General features: G+C 39.5%; 1 protein-coding gene across 1 annotated transcript in view; it reads right to left on the minus strand.

Annotated features, from left to right (window-relative positions):
- The window catches only part of megf8 (multiple EGF-like-domains 8), a 29980-nt gene that overhangs the window by 7080 nt on the left and 1551 nt on the right, over window positions 1-21349 (minus strand). Inside the window, exons 2-33 of the mRNA XM_077213135.1 lie at window positions 20845-21105; window positions 19973-20136; window positions 19455-19670; window positions 19075-19255; window positions 18611-18699; window positions 18298-18511; window positions 17857-18037; window positions 16322-16467; window positions 16104-16214; window positions 14932-15083; window positions 14299-14400; window positions 14012-14159; window positions 13562-13725; window positions 13118-13318; window positions 12817-13020; window positions 12027-12269; window positions 11775-11893; window positions 11411-11542; window positions 8593-8706; window positions 7695-7778; window positions 7351-7608; window positions 7044-7228; window positions 6750-6963; window positions 4315-4555; window positions 4060-4192; window positions 3108-3361; window positions 2879-2989; window positions 2669-2787; window positions 2324-2561; window positions 2064-2235; window positions 295-458; window positions 23-158 (exon numbers count right to left, since the gene is read on the minus strand). Of these exons, the coding sequence (XP_077069250.1) occupies window positions 23-158; window positions 295-458; window positions 2064-2235; window positions 2324-2561; window positions 2669-2787; window positions 2879-2989; window positions 3108-3361; window positions 4060-4192; window positions 4315-4555; window positions 6750-6963; window positions 7044-7228; window positions 7351-7608; window positions 7695-7778; window positions 8593-8706; window positions 11411-11542; window positions 11775-11893; window positions 12027-12269; window positions 12817-13020; window positions 13118-13318; window positions 13562-13725; window positions 14012-14159; window positions 14299-14400; window positions 14932-15083; window positions 16104-16214; window positions 16322-16467; window positions 17857-18037; window positions 18298-18511; window positions 18611-18699; window positions 19075-19255; window positions 19455-19670; window positions 19973-20136; window positions 20845-21019 (5365 nt within the window). The 5' untranslated portion in view covers window positions 21020-21105. The remainder of the gene's footprint in view (window positions 1-22; window positions 159-294; window positions 459-2063; window positions 2236-2323; window positions 2562-2668; window positions 2788-2878; window positions 2990-3107; window positions 3362-4059; window positions 4193-4314; window positions 4556-6749; window positions 6964-7043; window positions 7229-7350; window positions 7609-7694; window positions 7779-8592; window positions 8707-11410; window positions 11543-11774; window positions 11894-12026; window positions 12270-12816; window positions 13021-13117; window positions 13319-13561; window positions 13726-14011; window positions 14160-14298; window positions 14401-14931; window positions 15084-16103; window positions 16215-16321; window positions 16468-17856; window positions 18038-18297; window positions 18512-18610; window positions 18700-19074; window positions 19256-19454; window positions 19671-19972; window positions 20137-20844; window positions 21106-21349) is intronic.

The raw sequence follows: 21349 nt of genomic DNA on the forward strand, positions 1-21349 counted from the left end.
TCCAGATACTTGTAACTGTTACCTGGCTGTATCCATGTGTTACAGTTGATCTGATAGAGAGAAACTGTGTTACTGTAATCCTCTTCCCCTGTCCTGCCTCCTACAATTACCATGGTGTCCTTCATTAAGGCCGCAGCATGGAAGAAACGAGAGAGAGGCTGAAGAGAGAAAAAAAAAAGATTAGTGTCATCTAACATTTCTAATTGTAATCTACCAAATGCTACTCTTAAGTGTAATCTACCAACTGCTTTTACATACATCATTCTGACCTCAATTTGGCTTTATTTTAGTTACCTTGTTTCCCTGAGAGGGGACCAGTAAGGACCAAGTAAGATTGGGGTAATAAAGACTGTAAAGTTCTCCAGAAGGTTCTACAGCTTCAACATGAAAACGGTAACCACCAAACACGTACACGGCATCAGTCTGTTCATGATACACAGCTGAGTGGCCATAAAGACCTGAAAAGGTGAGGGACGGAAAAATAATTGAATCAGGACAGGAGTATAAAGCGGCTTTTACTTCATTCTAATATTGGTGTTATAATGGCAAGTACTTTTTCCCCGCTATGGGCAAATAAACGGAAGATTTTAGGATAGAAATTTGATACCATTTAATAGTAGTCTAATATTCATAACAATAATTATTAATATTATTATTATTATTATTATATTCAGGTGAAAGGAAATCTCTTAAGTGGACCCATTAGAGAAATTTGTAAAGATTTTGAAATCTTACTAGTTACTCCATCATTCAACAGTCTGGGGTCGGTAAGATTTTTTTAATGTGTCTCACTAAAGGCTGCATTTATTTGATCAAAAATACAGCAAAAACAGTGAAACATTACTACAAATCAAAATAACTTTTTTATTTTAATATATTTTAAAATCTAATTTGAATTTTCAGCATCATTGCTCCAGTTTTCTGTGTTACATGATCCTTCAGAAATCAGTCTAAATTATGCTGATCTGATGCTTAAGAAACATTTCTCATTATTATTAATGTTGAAAAAAGACAACTTTTTCAATGATCTTGCCTATGAAAGGAAGATTTGAGATCGGTCTATAGTTGTTTAATATGGTCTTATACAGATTGCTCTTTTTTCAGGAGGGGCTTGACAACTGCAGTTTTCAGGGAGTTCGGAAAACTCCCAAAGAGAAGTGAGGCATTTACCACTTCTAGGAGATCTGCTTCTAAGCTGTGTAACACATTTTTGAAAAAAGATGTGGGAAGTGCGTCAAGGGGGCAGGTTGATGTTTTTGGGTGCTGTACGGTTTCTTCCAAAATTTTGCCATCAATTTCTTCGAAATCAGACATAGTGACTACTTTCTCAGGCTGTTGTCTGATCTGCCTGACCCCAGCGCAACTCAAGGATGAGCTGATCACCTTTCTGATATTATTGATTTTCTCAGAGAAGAAAGAAGCAAACTCACTGCACTTTCTCACTTAGAGCATTTCACTGGGAATCTGGCTTGGGGGGTTTGTCAGTCTCTCTACAGTAGCAAAAAGAGTGCGCGTGTTGTTTATATTGCTGTTTATAATATTCGAGAAGAAGGTCGGTCTAGCTTTGCCTATTTCCTTATTGAAAGCATGGATGCTGTCTTTATAGATGTTATAATGGACTACAAGTTTTGTCTTCCGCCACATACGCTCTGCTTTTCTGCATTGTCTTTTCATATTTTGCACTGCTGTCCAGTGATAGAGTTGATAGAAAAGTTGATAGTTGCTGGTTGAGTTGATAGAAATCCTGACACATTATAAACGTCTTTACTGCCACTTTTGATCAATTGAATGTGTCCTTGCTGAATAGAATTAATATTTTTCAAATAAAATCTCACTGACCCCAAATTGTGGAACATAGTTGTTTATAAAGCCTAAATGAAACATATTTTATTTTGAATGATGTGAATAAATGTTTTCCTCTTAATGTGTATGGTATTAACACTCTCAGTGAACTAAACAGGCAACTAAATTGTTAAGTGTAATTATTTATGACAAACAATCAAAATCTCTCAATTATGCCTGTCCTAGGTACAGAAAAAAAAAGTATAGTGCTCTATCTCTACCTGTAGGGGGTGTGCCAGTGTGTGGAGCTATAGTCCAGTTCCCAGACTGAGGGCTGAACTCCAGCAAATGATGGTTAAAGCCATTCTCTGGCGAGTAACCACCAATCAGCAGCACAGATGAGCCTCTTCGCACGGTTAGAGTGTGTCCAGCCACAGGAGGCAGCATTGAGCTCTAAACACAGAATTCAGAGTCAGTTTGCACTTTTAAAACAACTGAAGAGAAACATAGGAGCACTGTAAGCATATTCAACATGCAATACCTTAAACTGCTTCCACACCAGACTGCTGAGGTTCAGACACCATGTGTCATTGGCGACACCCTTCTTTGTGACCCCACCAACCACCAACATCAAACTGTGAGTGGCTGTCTGGGAGCCAGAAAATGGGTCATGATTATACACCAGAGCAGAGGCGTGATGGTAGCGGGGCAGGGGCTCTGAACTTTCCTCCACTGAACTTGTCAACATCTGAGTCCAGCGACGATCAGCCACAGAATACCTGGACCAATATATATAAAGTAAATATATATATATAATATAGAATGTATAATCACATTTTTTATAAAAATTATGATAAGTTATCAAGTAAAATGCACAAGATTATACCTGTAAACATTTCCTAGAACACCCTCGGAGAGTGAGAGGCCTCCATACATCCAAAGAGTGCCCTGTGACCCGGACACCAAGGAGTGGCCCATCCTCTGGAGGAACCTGTGTGCCTTATTCTGTGGGAGGAAAACAAACCAACCAACATTCAGAGAGATTGTAAGAACAGAATCTCTTTTCTATAGTCTTGAAGGAAAGAGTTAATCTAACCGCAGAGAGCTGAGTATCGAGTAACGTTTCCCAAACCAGACTGTCTGGGTCTGATATAGAAGAACAGTCTGATCCAGTCCAGCCTTGTGTACACACACACAGACCAAGGGTCTGTAAAAGTATATGCAAACATGTAAGTTGAGAACTGTGGGACATGTCTTAAATGCACTTAAGCACACATCTTATGTTCTTGAGCAACACAATTGGCCTCAGTAGGAGTGTTACACACCATGTTGCAGGTGCCTCGGCTTTCCTCCGCCCCACAATTCCCTGGGCAGACAGGACGGTCACATTGTGGACCCCCAAAACCATGGGGACACTCACAGAGGCCATTTACGCACTGGGCTCCTGCCTGGCACTCAGGCGAGACAGCTGTACCCTCTCCAGAACTTCCATTTCCACATCGCTTCACCCAGAATGAGGCATTAAAACCCTGAGCACGTCCTGAGGTAACATTTGCCTCAAAATACACAGATACCACCCCTAGAGGAGAATAAATTAAGTAAATTAGGTGACAATATATAAAACTACAAGACTGTTCAAAAGTTTGGGGTCAGTAAGATTTTCTTTCTTTTTTTTTTTTTAAGAAATTGATCATTTTATTTGCAAGGACGCAACAGTAAAACATTTATAAATGTTACAAAATTTTGGCTTCAAATAAAAGCTGTTCTTTTGAACTTTCTATCCATCAAAGAATCCTAAAAATAATGCATCAGAAATGTACACAAAAATAAAAAGCACAACTGTTTTCAACATTGATGATAATAAGAAATGTTTCTAGAGCATAACATTTTCCCATTGGCCTCTGTCCATCATGGCCTTCTAATCATCCCCATATATATATACTGATTGGCTCTATCACTCTGTCTCCTCTCCACCAATAAGCTGGTGTGTGGTGGGCGTTCTGGCGCAATATGGCTGCCATCGCATCATCCAGGTTGATGCTGCACAGCACATTGGTGGTGGTTGAGAAGATTCCCCCTTCCATATGTAAAAGCGCTTTGAGTACCAAGAAAAGCGCTGTATAAATGTAACGCATTAATTATTATTATTTTAAAAATTCAGCTTTGCCATCACAGGAAAAAAAAATTGAACGCCCCCAAACTTTCATTAGTGTATTTCACTATGACGTAATTTTTACACAATTCTAACACAATTATTCGGTCCTTATTGTCATTCACCTGATGTTGCCTCAACAGTAATTGGCTCCATTCTTGTTGTGCCGCAGAATGCTCCAATGAGGTTGCGGTCAGAGTGCACAACACCGTTGCTGAGGAATCGTGGCAATCCATCAAATACATAAACATAGGAGTTCTGTCGGATAAATAAATGCAACCATTTCTGGACTCAATATTTGCTGGTAACTATTTTACAAGCCACAAATGCTGTTTAGACAGTAATGAATGCAGACTATTGATGTGGAATAATCTACTCACTGTGCACTGGGTGTGTGAATCTGGGTGCCAGGTTAGGGCCACAGGTGGGCATGATTGCCCTGGCATGCATGGAGCCAAATCCTGGGACACAGAGAGGACCCACAGGCAATGAGAGAGCCCACCATGGCCACCGACTGCTCCATGCCACCCCAGAGAGGAGGAGAGGGACAGGGGTACAGATGAGGAGGAGGAAAGCAGAACAGAGCGACCCTGACACTGCCTGAAACAGGTACCGTTGTTCCTGTGAGGAAAATGTGAATTTCAATGTTACATATTGTATAAAACGGAGCAGCTGCGGCTCATCTGTAAGGGCAGGTGGGGCAGTGCCCCACCAACATATTCACCCAAAACATACACTTCTATATAAACGGAATCAATAAATTGTAAATGTGTTCAGAATTCTGAAACAAATATTTTTCAGATTTTCTAGACTATGTTAGAAAGTTTTACAACTGTAAAGTGAGCAGGATATATTAAAATTTAACGTATGGCTTCGGCAGGAGTCTATTATGATACTAAAGTGTTGCATGGGTTTCCTGAATCCTTCCCAGCTCTTCAGTGGCCCTCAATTTTCCAATGTAAATTAGAGGTCTGCTACCTGACCCGAGCCCAACGTGTTCTGAAAAACTCACAAGTTAAGGGTCGGGTCCGGGTTAATGTTTAATGAATAGCCTCGGGTTAGGGACAGGTTCGGCTTAGCAACTAAGAAAAACTATATTGGCTATAGCCCACATATACACATATATATATATATATATATAGTTTGCGTGCCGCGGATCATAGTTTAGAATCATTTTTACATTTTGCGCATGTGCTCCCGCACGCACTATTTCAGTCACAACACCGCAATCAGAGGATGACGGCACTGAAACCATCAACTGCCGATGTTGTTCTCTTCCTTCATAACTCGTACTGAGAAGGATGTATTTATGTAAATAGTTGTGCAACTGCGCAAACTTTGTTTTGAAGTATAATGTTTGAGTTCCAGAGGAGTTTGTGACTGTTACACCTGTTCAACCACATCAAAGTTTCGTAATTATTAAGTCAGTGCTTTTTCTTTTTTTTTTTTTTCTTGTGTGCTGACTGCTGAGGGGCCGCTGTGCCTTGGTAAAACGGTGTTTGTACATGTATTTGTTTAATTATCGTTGCAAGCAATCATAAAATACAGCATATTGCAAAAAAAAAGAAAGAAAACGTATTTACTGTGAGAAACGGGCCTCGGGTTCAAGATTATAATTTATATTTACTTATAATTTAACCGTAATTGTCAGGTCGGGTTAAATGATTTCAGGGTGCGGGCTTCAGTTTAAAGCCCGTGCAGACCTTTAATGTAAATCTGTGGTGAAAAATGGAACTGCAGCACGTTCTAACTGAGAGCCATTAGGACAGATTTGAGACTGCCCCGCTTATTTTTACTTTACCTTAAGTAAACCTCGCTCCAGTCAGACCAAGACGATATTAATCCGCTTCAGCTATGTGTATATTAATCTGCATCAGGTCAGTATCTAGTTGTCATGTTTGTTCTTCTTAGAGCATCAAATTAATACAAGTATAGGCTAAATTCTTTAGTTTGAGAATAGACAACTTTATTTTCCTCAATGGAATTTCTCCACAACTTTATTTTAAAACAGCATTTGGAGTGAATAAATACTCCAATAAAGCCATTTTAAGACAGCATTCTATAAGTGTACACTTAAAGCCTGTCAATCAACATTAGAGTGCCACCCTCAGAATGAATAAGGCAACCTCTGCCTCTGCCGCATGTGTTCAGCGATTACAATATAAAGCTTATAAAATGTTTATCATAAACTTGCACCCAGCATCTGCCCTACCTAAGTTCACAGTCACTACTGAAACGGAGTACTGTATTTTGAAAAATTAGGTATAAAATAACACGCATATGGTACCATATAAATGTACTGACAAACATTGTTATGATGTTTACATTGCACATCAAATATGGTCAACGGCAGCTAAACCGTATTTGTTTGATGTGCGAGAACAAACCTTATTGGTTCTCCCACGTTCTCAAGCAACCACGTTTGAGCTTCCGTTTGTATATATAATCCTTAATTAAATCTGTTCATCGTGGAAAGTTATTGTTTCTTAAGAAGACTTGGATTAAACTGCTTGATTCATATGCATTACTTTTACACTCGTTTTAGGTACTTTTTAAAGTGTCAAAGTTTTGGTGGAAAATACTTTCAATGAAGAGAACTGAGAAATCTCTCAAGTTTCATTAAAACTTGTGCCTTTGGAACAACACGAAGGTGTGTAATTGATGACAAGATTTTCATTTTTGGTTGGACTATGACATTTACTTTGGTCAAATAAAAATCTGGGGGGCCCTGCTGAAAGCCCATGGTTTACATCACATTTTCATCTACCCACACATTTGAAGACACCTTTCTCAGAATCCTAAGTGTGATACTCACCTGGGGTCTCCATAATATCCAGGCAGGCAAGACTCACAGTGTGGGCCTTGGGTGTGGTGGGTACAGTAGCACTGGCCGGTCTGGTTATGGCAGAACCCTTGTAGAGCGTCACCGTGGCCGTTACACTGACAGGCAATGCAGCCTTCGCCCCCTGCCAAAGCAGAACCGAAACTACCAGGCTTGCAGTGCTCGCAGTGTGGCCCTGTTGTCCAATCTGAGGAGGAAAAGAAAAATATAGTAGGTAAGGGCTTAGAACTTGCTAAAAGTTGTTTTAAACCCAGAAGGGTTCTTTACCTTGGCATTGGTCACAGATCCCTGGAGCAGTAATACACGTGCTGTGGAAGTTACATCCACAATCCACATCACACTCCACTCCACTCAGCACCAGAGTGGCCGGGTCCGAGGTCCAACCCAAAGAGCACTCGCATTCAAACCGTGGACTCCCACTGCACCGGCCCTGACGGCACTCGTTATAACATCTGAGAGAGAGCATGAACATTATTACAAATTACGAGGCAGAACTATGAGCTGTAATAACTAATGACTCAAAAAAAAAAAAAAACACATCCACCCCTGCAAACTGTGTAACAGACAGACTCACGTCTGGTTGCAGTGGTGCACTCCATCTCCTGTGAAGCCCCTCTCACAGTGACACTCATAGGAGGTTGGGGTGTTGACGCAGGTAGCGGAGGGATGGCAGGTATGCAAGCCCAAGCGACACTCCTCCACATCTGGACAGGATGGATAGGACCAAACAGCATCTCCATCTCCTTCCATACCTTCTAGCAGCTCTAGCTCCAATTCCATCTCCATCTCAAGCTCCATCAGCCGAGGGGGCGATAAAGTTTGAGGCTCAGGGCTGATGGAAGAGGGAAGAGGGGGAAATAAAATAATTATCATAAGACATTTGCTCATCCACTAAGGTATAAAGTGTTTTAATCTCACCTGCTGGCTTTCACCTCAGCTACAGCCATACTGCAGTTTACAGCAGAGAGATCATCCATCCCACCCCAGTCCCCTTTCAAACACCTGAGGAAAATACCAGAAGTGCAGGAAGTAAGGGTGTCATGATTTCGATTTTAAATCGAAATTGACCGAAATTAATTCACAATCTCAAACTTCGAATTAAAAAATGGAATCCTCAATGCTGCCACGCCCCCATGTCACATCCTGTCGGCATGCCAAGCGGAAAAAAACACACGTGTTGAAGTTCTACGAGTCTATGGTCAAACTCCTCTAACTTAGCTAAAGCCATTCAAAAGACAGCATGGCAACTGCAGATGCAGGAGACCCATCAATAGAACTTGAACCCCCTCCTCTTTTATTGAAGTCCAATGTGTGGAAGTTTTTGGGATTTCCAGTGAGTTATGTTGACAACGTTCGCGCTTCAAAAAAGCCACAATTTGCAGACATCCCAAGTCTCGCGGAAGTCACGGGAGTCTCCCGCATATTGATAGCGGCTCCCTGACGCCCGCAAATTAGTTAAAATTAGTTCGATACTAGAGTGAGCGAGCAAGAGCGCGCATGCGAGACAGAAAAAACTGTGCTCTAAACCGTATAGCGTGTGCATGGCAGAGAGAGAGAGAGCAAGAGACCTTGCGTGTGTGCCTCATGAAGCGCATGTAAGACAGAGAGCATCCTGATTTGCCGGTTTCGGCTTTAAAAAAAATATATGTAAAATCGATAATCAAATCGAACCGTGACTTTAGAATCGAAAGTTTAATCGTATCGAGGATTTGGAGAATCATGACACCCCTAGCAGGAAGTAATGTAAAGAGGATAACAGAGAGATGAAGAGAAGTTTTCTATGAAGTTAATTCACTGATATATGTTTCTATCCTACCTGCCGATGGTGGGGTTGTTGTAGTCTCCACACCAGCCGCATTGAAAGGTCTGCAGACATTCTGAACAGGTGGCGAGAGCAGAGCACTGCTTACACTGAGGGACAGAGTGAACACTGGAGAGAGAAGATCAGAGATGATTATTTTCAGCAAAAGCAAGGACAAGCTGTGTAGTTCAGTACAGGGAGAAATTATGAGAACTATTACTACTACTGTAATTTATATTATTTTTCTCATTGTTATTATTATCATTAATATTAACAACAAAAATATATTATTGAATATATTTTATTTTACAGTATGATACTAAATCAAATTAATTAATCTTATTTTAAGAGATTTTTACATTTCTAAATTTTAAGAGTTATAATACTACTAATAATATGAAATATTATTATTACATTAAAGTAACACTAGGTAACTTTTAAACCTTCATAATATATTTCCAAGTCTCTTGTGATGGTACATCGACTTACAATAGGTTGAATGACACGTCTGCCATAGCCTGACGGGGTCTGTAGCGTTTTTAATCGTACTTTTAAACTTTGGGTTTCGGGTAGTTACCGGCGAACAAAGAGAACTACAAAATTCGACTGCTTTACGGCATATACGTCACTTCCACCACCACCGCCACTTCCTTAAAATCGGACGTGCGAGCCAAATGTTATAGTCATGGCCGAAGCAGCACAGAAAAACAAGAAAGCAAAGGTTTTATCGGAGCAAATCAAAAAGAGAAAAAGAGAAAGTGATCGCGTTAAAGGCAGAACGAGGATCAACATTGGGCCAGCGTTTTCTCGCTGGCGTGAGCTGAAGGAGGAGGCGGGGTGCCCGACCAATGCGGACTTGGCTGTCATGCTTTTGGACTAGTAGGTATATTGCTTGCATACTATCTCTTTGGGTTTTTTTTTGTCTGACTGACTATGTTACGGAAGCTATCTTATCCTCCGTTTATCTTCATGAATCAAGTAATGATAGTAGAGTAGCAAATTATCAATCTGGTAGCTAGTAAACGATATTCTAGTTTTTGATGGTTAGCTATCGCTAGCATTCTCGTTCTGATTTGAACTTTGCAATCGATGAAATGCAAATAGCAAATGTTTGACCTAAAAAGTGTACTCTACATGTACAAAGAAAAAAATCAAATGAAAGCCTATGTCTAAACGGCGTGTACAAGTTTGGTAGGGGCTACATTCTTGCAAGTAAATATATAAGATGTACAAAATCATATTTTAGGATACCTAACATGTCTGCGATATTTGTTTATTTGTCTTGTCTCAAGCTATAATGCAAATCAATTTGTAAAATTTGCAGATTCATTTATGGTAGCTTGATATTATAATATTGACGATATGGTTATTATCTACAACTCAAAGATTGCATTGAAGTATCATATAGATTCAGTAAAACGGTAACCAATAGACTAGGCTACTATAATGACGCTGGCTTGTAAACGTGATCATCGCGATCATTTGTCGTTAGAAAAAAAATAAAACCCATGAATTTATTTTCATATGACATGCTGAAATATATGCCACTGTACCTGGGATGAAGACATTTCACACGCGACGCAGGCAGAACACCTGCATGTGACCTCCTCCTACAGTGTTCAGGGCTATCATGGTTGTCAACAAATGCACGTGCATGTAGGATGACAGAGTTTACCACAGTAGTAGAGGACAATACTGTTTCCCAACTGTAGGGGGACCCCGAGAGCAAAAGTTACCTGGTGTTACTTTAATACAGCGGTTCTCAAAGTGTGGGGCGCGCCCCACTGGTGGGGAATAGAGACGTGACAGGTGGGGCGCGCCAAACGGGAGGAAATTTTCCTTTTTATGCCTTTATATCTTTATTCGTTGATGGCGAGTCCGCATCGTCAACTTCATCTTTACTGCGACACAGAAAACACTAGTTTATTAATAAACAATTAAATGTCTCCTTGCTATTTTTTACACATTCATAATCATTACTTTTGCCGGTTCTTTGTGGCAAGCTTTATGCGTGCGCTTGAGTGCAGCAATATAACGCTCATTATCCTGTATAGCCTATTTAAGTAATTAAATCAATATAAAGGGGCGATTTGTCCACTAATGGCTTAAATGAACAACTACTAGTCGACAAGAAAAAAACTTTAGTCAGCCCTTATTCCACATATTTTCGAACCAGCACTCCATTCTGTGTTGAGCGAGCGACCTTGAGCGGAATGAACGAGCGGAGGAATATTCAGAAATGCGCTCTCCGCTCTCATGCTCTGATCGGAACAAAGGAATATTAAAATATTTAATCATTAGTTTACACTGCCCATCATTTTAATCCCATAACAAACACAGTATGTTATGTCTATTTTAATGTGTAATATATAATTTTTTTTATTTCACGTTTTTAAGTATATTATGTTAGTCCACAGTCCCCAACCAGGGGGTGATGATGCTATGACGAGTGGCACTTTTATTTCTTTTCTATTTTTGAACTCGATTCAAATTGACACAACTGCACTTTTATTTTCTCTATTTTTGAATTTAATGCAAGTTATGACACAGCTGCACTTTTATTTTCTTTATTTTTGAACTTGCTGTTATTTGACTTAGATAGTTAGTTTGTATTTAGATACAACTTGTTACTATACTGATACTACTTGTTACTTCAATAAATTGGAACATTTTAAGCTTGTTGCGTATTTCATTAGCATTGTGTTAGGGCGATGGGGGCAGGTGGGGCTTGAAAATTCCCCCTTGTCCAAAGTAGGGAATGACCAGAAAAGTTTGAGAAATCCGACTTTGTGATCGATGATTTAAAGTCCCAGCAAAAGCTGCAAAATCCTACCTGTCATACCAGTCCCTGCACTCTCCATAGGGGAACTTTGTGAGGTACGCAGCAAAGTAGAAACAGGTCTGAGCAGATTCACACCATGCACACTGACTGGAGTTAGACAAACATTCTCCACAAGTCAACCTCCTGTGAGAGAGAGAGAGAGAGAGAGAGAGAGAGAGAGAGAGAGAGAGAGAGAGAGAGAGAGAGAGAGAGAGAGAGAGAGAGAGAGAGAGAGAGGAGAGAGAGGGAGAGAGAGAGAGAGATGGCAGATGAAAAGAGAACCTAGGTCGATATCTTTTTGAGGTCCTTCAGTCTCATTAGATATTAAATACACCAAACAAATAATTCATAGAGAAGTTTATCACTTCAAACTCACTGGTTGCAAACTTTAGGACACCCTCCTGGTTCCCGGATAGACCCCTCTAATCTCCCACGGCGACTGCACAGATAATCTCCCTTCTTGCTGGAGTTGATCTGCCACTCACAGTAGGGGTCCTACAAACATTCAGACATGAGAGAAACTCTGCTGCAGTCTTACAGAAAACTAAAGTTGGTAAACAGACTGCATGCTGCTCTGGATCAAAACACTTGTGGCAGTCTCTCAGACACATTGATGTAGATGCAGTACCTGAGTGCAGGAGGCACAGTCTCTATACTCCTCACACAGTGTGCAATGCTGAGGGTTGAGCAGTAGGTGGCGCTCCTCTCCCTGGGGGTCAATGCAAGGCTGCTGATTGATGTCAGAGCGCAGAAAACACAGGTTCATGGTGGGACACCAGCCACAAGACTGATCAGACAGGCAGGCCGAGCATGAGCGGTACTCCGAACACGAATTGGAACGGAAGGGTTCGAGGAACAGGAAAGAGATCTCCTGGAAAATGTTGGAAATTAAGGAAAGGATGTAAAAGAGCAATGAACCGCATTATATGATAATATCTAAATATTAAAGCAAAATTTTAAGTTTACTATATATACATACATATATATATATATATATAATACAAATAATTAAGATATCTCATAATCATTTTGATCAAAAACAACATTCATTATAGAATTTATCAAATCAAAGGGTTATAAACTTATCGGGATTGAAATCTGAAATCCTATAAGCAAAATGTATAAGAAACAATATTTTTATATGAACAATTATACAAATATAAAAAAAAGTTAATAAACATGAAAACATTAAATAGGATTGAATAAAAAGAAAGATTTACTACAGTTCTGCATTTTTCAAACTGTGAAAAGTGTTTCTGAAAACACTTCATTTATCAAGAATAACGAAATGTAACTGGTATTGCAATAGTTGCAGCGCTAAAAATTAAAATGTTAAAAAGTTAAATTAGCATAATTTGCAAGTCTGATATAATACTGAGACTTATTTTAAGCTGCTCTGTTAGGTAATATACACTTACACTGCCTCCAGGTAAAGCTGTGCGGTTCCAGGTAAGAGCCATCTCACTAGTCTGTCCCGACGCAGAGTTATTTAGGTAGCCCTCCGCCTGGATCAGGTACCAGTTTCCTCGTGAAAGATTCTGGAACAGACGGGAACCATCCGGCCGGGATAGCATACGGATCTCCTTCTCCTCCTGAGCGGACCACCGTCCTAGCACATCCGTCTGCAAGAAAGAGAGGTTTAAAAGCCTCAAAAGACTGTAACCCATGACACGACTTTCTTGTCTAAAAGAGGAAACCTGATTTTGTGAAATTCCATACCAGTTGAAGAGAGTTGGGTCCGGCAGCCATTTGAGCAGTGAAGTGGAGCTTCTGAATTCGAGCCCACATGGCAACAGTTTCCTGAGGTGGTGCTGCAGGAGGGGCGCCCCATAAGGGATGAATAAATCCCCGAAACTGCAGAGTTACATCCATCTCTGTAGAGGGATTGAGGATGATGGAGGTACTGCGCAGAATAGATACCTACAAAGAAGCACACATGAGTGTGAGAGAGAAGAGCAGAGGTGGAGGGTGCTCAGAGGAAGAGTAACATCAATTTAAGAAAAAACTTGGATGTAGAAAATATAGAGATAAAATAATAAAAGTGATAGCACAAGAAGAGTGCATGAACAGAAAAAACAGAGGTGAGAACCATATATGGGTGCACAGAAAAGAGAAAGTGTCTAGAGCTAGGCTCATGAGAGCTCAGGATTGAACCTGTCATACCTTGTCAGGCTGTGATTGATTGCGTGGATGCTGGAAGGTAAGCAGGTGCAGTCCCGGGACATAGTTCTCGGTGCGACAGAAGGGGAGGGAGGTGAGGAAACGCGTGCGCTCCCCCCACCAGCCGTACGCCCCAGAGATCTGGTCCACGCGGCATGCACTGCGCTCTGCCAGGGGTCAAAGTGTACAAAATATACACATGATATGCTAAAGGATTACATTCACACACTTGACATTAACGTATATTGTGTAAATGAGCTTATAAACCAGTGAAAGGCACAGTATGTTAACACAGCACGACTAAAACTGATCTACAAACACATGGCACTCAGTAACACATTATTTCACAGACTGTAAAAAGTGTCTGGAAATAATGATTTACTGAGCAGTGTGTGGTCGCATATCTACAATGTTTTAAGTGATGTTATGGTCTGCTCTCTCCTCTCTCTTTACCTGAAACAGGCAAGCAGGACTCATTTTGAACACACCAGCCAAATTCCCCAGAGACTCGTGGCAGAGAGTTTGGCACCCCACTGAACACCAGACATGACTGGCAGTCAGACAAGAAACGAGCAAGGCCCAGACATCCGGTGCTGCCACACTGTGTAAAACGCACACATAAATCAGATCAAGCAGTGAGACACACAAGTGAAAATGATTGTTGATGTTAGAAAGGCATGAGTGATCAAAAGCTCATAAGATGAGCTGAATGCAAATGAAAAAAACTAGAGAAGTATTACCGGGTTGGTGGGCTGGTATTCCCGACAACGACCCTCACACCAACTGCACTCTGGATTCTTTAGGCACAAGCTTTCATCTGGAGCTTCGGCGCATACCGTGTCCTGTTTTACAAACACACAAGTACTCAAATTCACACATTTATTCAAAAAGGACACATTAAATTGATCAAAAGTGACAGTAAAGACATTTATAATGTTACAAAAGATTTTAGCTACAAATAAATGTAATCCTATTCTTTCTATTGATCAAAGAAAAAAATTAACAGTTTACACAAACATATGAAGCAGCACAAATGCTTTCAACATTGAGTAATAGTAATAAATTTTACATGAGTACCAAATCAGCATATTAAAACAAATTCTGAAGGATCACGTGACACTGAAAATTGGAGTAAAGGCTGCTGAAAATTCAGCTTTGCCATCACAGGAATAAATTACATTTTAAAATAACAAAATTATTTTCAAACGTAATATTAGTTCAAAATATTACTGTTTTACTGTATTTTTTTTATCAAAATAAATAAATTAAGAGATTCTTTTAAAAACTTCTTACCGACTTTTGATTGGTAATGTGTGTACACAAACAATTACAGAAAAACAACCCCTAGAAAAAGTGTAATCTAAGGTCTTTACCCTGTCTCCTGGGTCACTGCTTACAAACAGCGGTACTTTATATGCCAAGAGGTCACCACGAGCAACCCCACTGTAACCGCCAGCAACTAGCAGCACGCGTCCCTCCATGACAGCAGCAATATGGGAATATCGGCCTCTCACTGACGCACCTCCTATAGAAGCAAAGAGGAAACAGTGTTAGCATGTCACAGAAAAAATATGCACAAATCATTTAAAGTTCTCAAAAAAAAATATTTAAAGAAGAGAATTTCGACAAAGTTGTTTTTTGTGATAATCAACTGCTAATTGAGCTTAAATAGTTCAAAAATGAAAATTCTGTTATCATTTACTCACCCTCAAGTTGTTCCAAACCAGTACAATTTTCTTTCTTCTGCTGAACACAGAAGAAGATATTTAGAAGAATGTGGGTAAACAAACATTTGACAGCAGCCATTGACCTCCATAGTATACCACATTCTTAAAAATGTCTTCCTTTGGGTTCAGCAGAAGAAAGAAAAACAATACAACAACTGGAACAACTTGAGGGTGAATAAATGGGTGAATAGATAGTTCACATTTTTGGGTGAACTATCCCTTTAACTTGGAACATTAGATTTAATAGATATACATTCTTCTATAAATGCTTATTGAAAATAACTAAAGTAAGGAAACAATAAAATGCTGTAGTACAATTACAGAGTTACAAGAATCCCAATATCCTAGAGGGCTGAACTGAAGCATCATTATGGAATAATACCACCTTTCAGAAAAATGTCACGCAAACAAAAAATAACAATTCCAAAAATCCTGACAGGCATTAGAAAGGGTACCAAACCTATGTGAGCTTTCTCTGGTTAAGTTACAATAAAAAAATAAATAAACAGAAAACACTGTTTTATCTGAGGGCAGTTTTATTTCTTATGAATCCATTTATTTAAAAGCTGAAGGCCAGTAAATCTGCATCAGACACAAGGGCATTTACACAACAAATGACCTCTCAAGAGTAGGTCATAACAAGCCCCCAGTCAGACTGAAGCATCTTGCACACAAGTCCTTACAGGCTCTCCTGTTATTTTTTGCAAAGAGTCCTCAGGGAGGCATGGATCATCAATCACATGCATCATCATACTTCATCTCCTCTCTAAACAACATATCAAACAGACTCTCTCCCAGAACATTAAAAATACACTTACGCTGACTGAGGCTTTCGCCAACAGACACCCACTGATGGCAACCAAGATGATAAAAAAAGATCTCCTCATCGTAGCACTTCTCTTCCATGTAGTGAATATGCACATTCCCTCCTGAGATAAAAACAGAAACAGATCTCCCTTAATTAATTTGATTCCCACTCTTTGAAACCACAGAAACAATAAGGCTGGGTGTAGCTCTACTACTCATCTCTACTTACCGTACACTACCATGTAGTTGCCGATGACGGTGGCGGTGTGGAATGCTCTCTCCCTCGGGCCACTGGCAGGAAAACGTGAGCGGAAGGAAGTCCAAAATCGTTTCTCAACATGGAAAGCATCAGTTGAGTTCACACGCACACTGAACCTGGTTGAGACAGGACCAGACTGTAACTTTAGGAACTTGTAAACAAAAAAAACTAAACAATGCTAGTACTAGTATACAATTTTTCATTTTCTCATGCGATATTCCCCCATTTTGTTTTCTGAATAGAGAACTCTTGTTTTAACAGACTTTTATGAACTTATGAACTACATACATTTCCAGCCAAACTTTTGTGTATGCTTTAGGGCCTTTCAATGTTACTTGAACAGCATTGTCCAGTCAAGTCAGTCAAGTCAAATTTAAGCGCTTATAGTGCTTTTCACAATACACATTGCTTTAAAGCAGTTTACAGAAAATCATGATATTAATGTTTATGATGCCTTAATATCTTCATACCTAATAGGCGCATTTAGCTGAGTTGGGAGAAAATATTTATATTTTGTGATGATATAAGCAATCAAGCAGTTGAGATTTCCTATATAGTATATATCACCCTACGTGAATGTGAGTGTACTGTATGTGGATAAATCTGTATATATGTCCGACTTTATATATAGATCTGTGTGATAACAGCTTACGATATAAACAATCACGCAGCCAAGATCTGATATATTTATATTTTTTTATAAATATTATATACACACACACACACACACACACACATATACATATGTATATATATATATGTGTGTGTGTATATATATATATATATACAGTAGTCAACAAAGTGGAGCAAAACCTTTCATCAAAGTTATACATGAATTTTTGAACAATACCCGTTCTTGTCTCAGGACAACTTTGATGAACTTTTTTGATCCACTTCAAATGTTGACTACTATATATATGTGTGTGTGTGTGTGTGTGTGTGTGTGTGTGTGTGTGTGTGTGTGTGTGTGTGTGTGTGTGTGTGTGTGTGTGTGTGTGTGTGTGTGTGTGTTTGAGCGCTGCTGGTGTATCATAAATCCGTCCCTGGTTCAAAAACTACCTAAACACCAATCACAGTAATGTTTTTTGTGATCAGTGTTTTAAAAGCTGTTTTCAATGTGTCAAATTTTCAAAACATCTGTTTCAGGATTTTCAAATACTTCAACAAACTCTTAAGGCCAATGCTGAGTGTGCAGATACAAGAGTCATCAAGTCCATAATCCTCCAATGGTTTCATACAATAGTTGTTACAGTAGTTGTTCATACAACACAAAGAGGAGCACACATGTAGTATGTATATATATATATATAATAAATAGTTTGTTAAACTCTGTGTTACTTGAACATTTTTCACTGCGCTCCAAACTTTCTTTGTGTGCTCCTAATTTTTGTCATTTAGGAGCACACGTGCTGTATTATATATGTGTGTGTGTGTGTGTGTGTGTTATATAATCAACTTATACTACAAACACAAAAGTGTGCGATACAGTGGTAAGGTTGTTATACCTAGCAGTGGTAGGTCTGTGCCCCCCGTACACCAGCAGAGTTTTGGAATGGGCATGATAAACCATGCTGTGTCCTGCGGTAGCAGGTGGTTTTCCACCCGTAGGCTGAACTGCCTCCCACACTCCATCCCACAACCGGAACCGGTACAGTGATGAGGAGAACATGTCCTCCTCTGTCCTCCCTGAAAACACAGGTCGATCAATTATTCTTAAGGATAGGTACAATTTCTCTTAAATCCAAGTAACATAAAATATAAATATATATATATAAAAAAAAGGAAGCGAGGAAACACAGACAGACATTTGTGGGGACAGATGGCAGGAACGGAAAAAAGAGATAAAGCATGTATTTTTTGCTTGCGTTTACAACAAAATCACATTAATGCTCATATTGGTCTTTTTTATGATCATCCATTTAAGTGTAGGAATATGGTTTACTCACCCCCAAAAATATAGAGATAGTTGTCTACAATCGCTGCAGCATGATTTGCCAGCCTGGGTGCCCCTGAAGAGTTTGATTGGCCAAGCTGCTGCCATTCATCTTGCTGTGCACGGTACACCCATACATCACTAGCCAATGAGTGGTTGGAAAGCTCACCACCATAGATGACCATGTTGCCTTGCCATTCTACTGCTATGTGGGAATGTCGAGGAGCCTGATACAGAGGTGATATTATTTATGGGATCATTAAAATGAAAATATATTATTAGAAATACATAAGATAAGAAATTTCTTAAGAGAAGAAGTTTCTTACTGGACTATATGAGTGTGACATCTGTTCCCAATTATTGGTCAAAAAGTTGTAAACAAGAAGGTCCCCCAGTGCTCTATTCAGATCAAACCCTGAAATAAAGAAAGAAATAAGATTTTTTTTTTTACATTCCCCAAATGAATTTCCATTTTGCCTTTCTACATTTGTGATCAATTTATTCTACTGGAAGATAGTCTGTATATAGTTTGTGTATAACATTTTAATGTCTGTATAAAAAAATTAGCAAAGTAAATATTGATTTAGTAGACTGATAATATAAAATACAGTTAAATAATAATTTAATATATCAACCTCAATATGTTTCTCATACATATAAAGTTTTTATACTTGAAGATACATGGCTGCCTTTATTTTGTAGAAGGGGCAAAAAGTTTGAAAAACCCCTGAACCAAATGATTCAAAAACATTTTTTAAATGTTTGAAACCCACATCTCCCTCCGTCTTACCTCCGAACATGTACATGGCTCTAGCGGAAGCCAGGTAAACTCCAGCAGAGGCGGTGCGAGGGGCTGCTTGAATGTCACCTGAGCTCACCTCCCACCACTGTCCTGCCCCACTGTTGTCACGGAGACCCAGCTGACAATTCTGTCCCACAAAGCCAGGGTTGCAGATACAATGCTCACCCCTCTGTGATCAAGAGAGGGATTCAATAACTATTTAGTCAAAGAATTCAGTAGCTATTTCAGTGTTTGCTGCTTTAATAACATGAGAGCTGAATGATATCTTCTGCAGACTCATGTTATTAAGGATGGGTTACCTGGAGAACAATACTTAAAATACTTTTTTACTCAATTTATGCATGATTAAGCGGTTCCCTTTTGCTTACCTTATCACAGCGACCATGGTCATGTTGTGTGCAGACCTGGGAGCAGAGAGGGGTACTGCAGTCCGCTCCTCCCCATCCCTGATGGCACTGACAGCGGGCAGTAGCTACGTCACAACGCCCATGACCACCGCAGTCCCCAGGGCAAACCGAAAACGTGTAGGTGGCATTGAAGCCCAGCAGGTTGTAGTTGGCATCACTGAATAGGTGGAGCAGCATCTTGTAAAGAACACAACAAAAAGATGAACAAATTATAATGACTATGTACAAAGAGAGGCAGAAAGTGAGCAAGAAACCAGTCTAGCAGTCAAGCTCTGGCATAGTTTCTAATGACTCATGGTCTTATAAAATGGACACACGCTGACAAAAATAGAAATACCTAAGATAGGACTTCTCAAAGCAGAATCAAAAGCATTAAGCAAGAAAAAAAAAGGAAGTGCATTTTGATTCCATGAAAAGGAAAGGACACAGACTCAGACTCAAGTTGAACAGAGGATGTAAGCTGATACTTTTGGGCTTACCTTACCAGACTTGGCTTCAATTGGTTGTGGTAGGGTGGTGCCACTTAAACTTGCCAGTAGGGGGCTCTGGTAGGAATCTCCATCGTACACAAACAGATAGTCATAGGTGCACTCCGTCTCCATAAATGTGAAGTTAAGCACAATCCGATGGTTTCTGCTGGGAGCTGAAGAAGCAGTTCAGGAAGAGTTCCAATTACAAATAGAACAAACATACAACTATAACAATTGAGAGAGGGGTCACGGTCACTTAGCTAGTGATATTGGTAGATGTAATAATTATTAGGTAAGCCATCCTTAGTAACATGATGAGACTGCAGAAGATATCCTTCAGCTCTCATTTTATTAAAGCAGCAAATACTGAAATACCAACTTAATCATGTGACGAAAGAATTCAAATTGCAATAAAACATAAGTAGTGACGGATCTTTTCTTCCATATTGTGACGTACATCCAAGTGAAACAGATAATCAAAAAAGAAAAATGTAGAAGACTTGGTTTTATCTATCGGTTGTTGATTGGATGGAGGCAGATCTGAATGCAAGCTTGCAGAAAGGGGCAGACTTTAGACTTTAGATAGACTAATTATTAGGAGAAGTCTTGTCAAACGTCACCACAGAGAGGTCTGTAGTTTGAAGACAAAAGAATATTGGGATTGACCAAATTATGAAAAATGTAAAAAAAAGAAACAGATGCATGGACAAATCGTTCACAATAACATCAATAAGATGTATTTAGAAAAGAGATTGATTGAATTCTCATTTCATTCAAGTTACAAAAAAATCGGAATATGATCATCCCTTTCATTTCTACTATATGCTAATAAAGCTTCTTTCATTCATCAGCCCTTTGTTTTTGTAGTTTTTGACACCAACCCTTAATGAGCCACTCGCAGTTCCCATTCACAGAGTAGTTTCCCGGCCCATCTGTGACATATCCTGGGACACCCCGGAGAACCTGTCTTTGGCCCTTACAGTCTCCTGCCCAGATAACAGGGATCAGAACCACCAAGACAGGCAGCAGGAGAGTCGAGGTGTAGGAAATCATCATCTCCTCCAGCCGCAAAGGGCAAAGTGAGAAAAAGATGGAGAAACTGCTGGAGGGTGGGAAGTTGGACTTACTCACAGTATGGAGACCTATAGAGAAAAAAGATCAAATTATATATGAATTATCCACATATAACACAACAGTCAAATTAACTCTATTATAATATGCAATCCCCAAATAGCATACAATATATTAGACCTCTAAATTATCAACTTAATCAACACTTTGCAGAAAAACCTCTGCTGAAAATCTTCTACATGCATTCTGCCCTCTGACTGACATTTCATACTTTTTTAGCAGGTAAAAGGCCTTTTATTATAATTCTAGAAATGT

Source organism: Siphateles boraxobius, unplaced genomic scaffold, assembly GCF_051911475.1.
Source record: "Siphateles boraxobius isolate OS27281-9 unplaced genomic scaffold, OSU_SipBor_1 12, whole genome shotgun sequence".
NCBI classification, from domain to species: domain Eukaryota; kingdom Metazoa; phylum Chordata; class Actinopteri; order Cypriniformes; family Leuciscidae; genus Siphateles; species Siphateles boraxobius.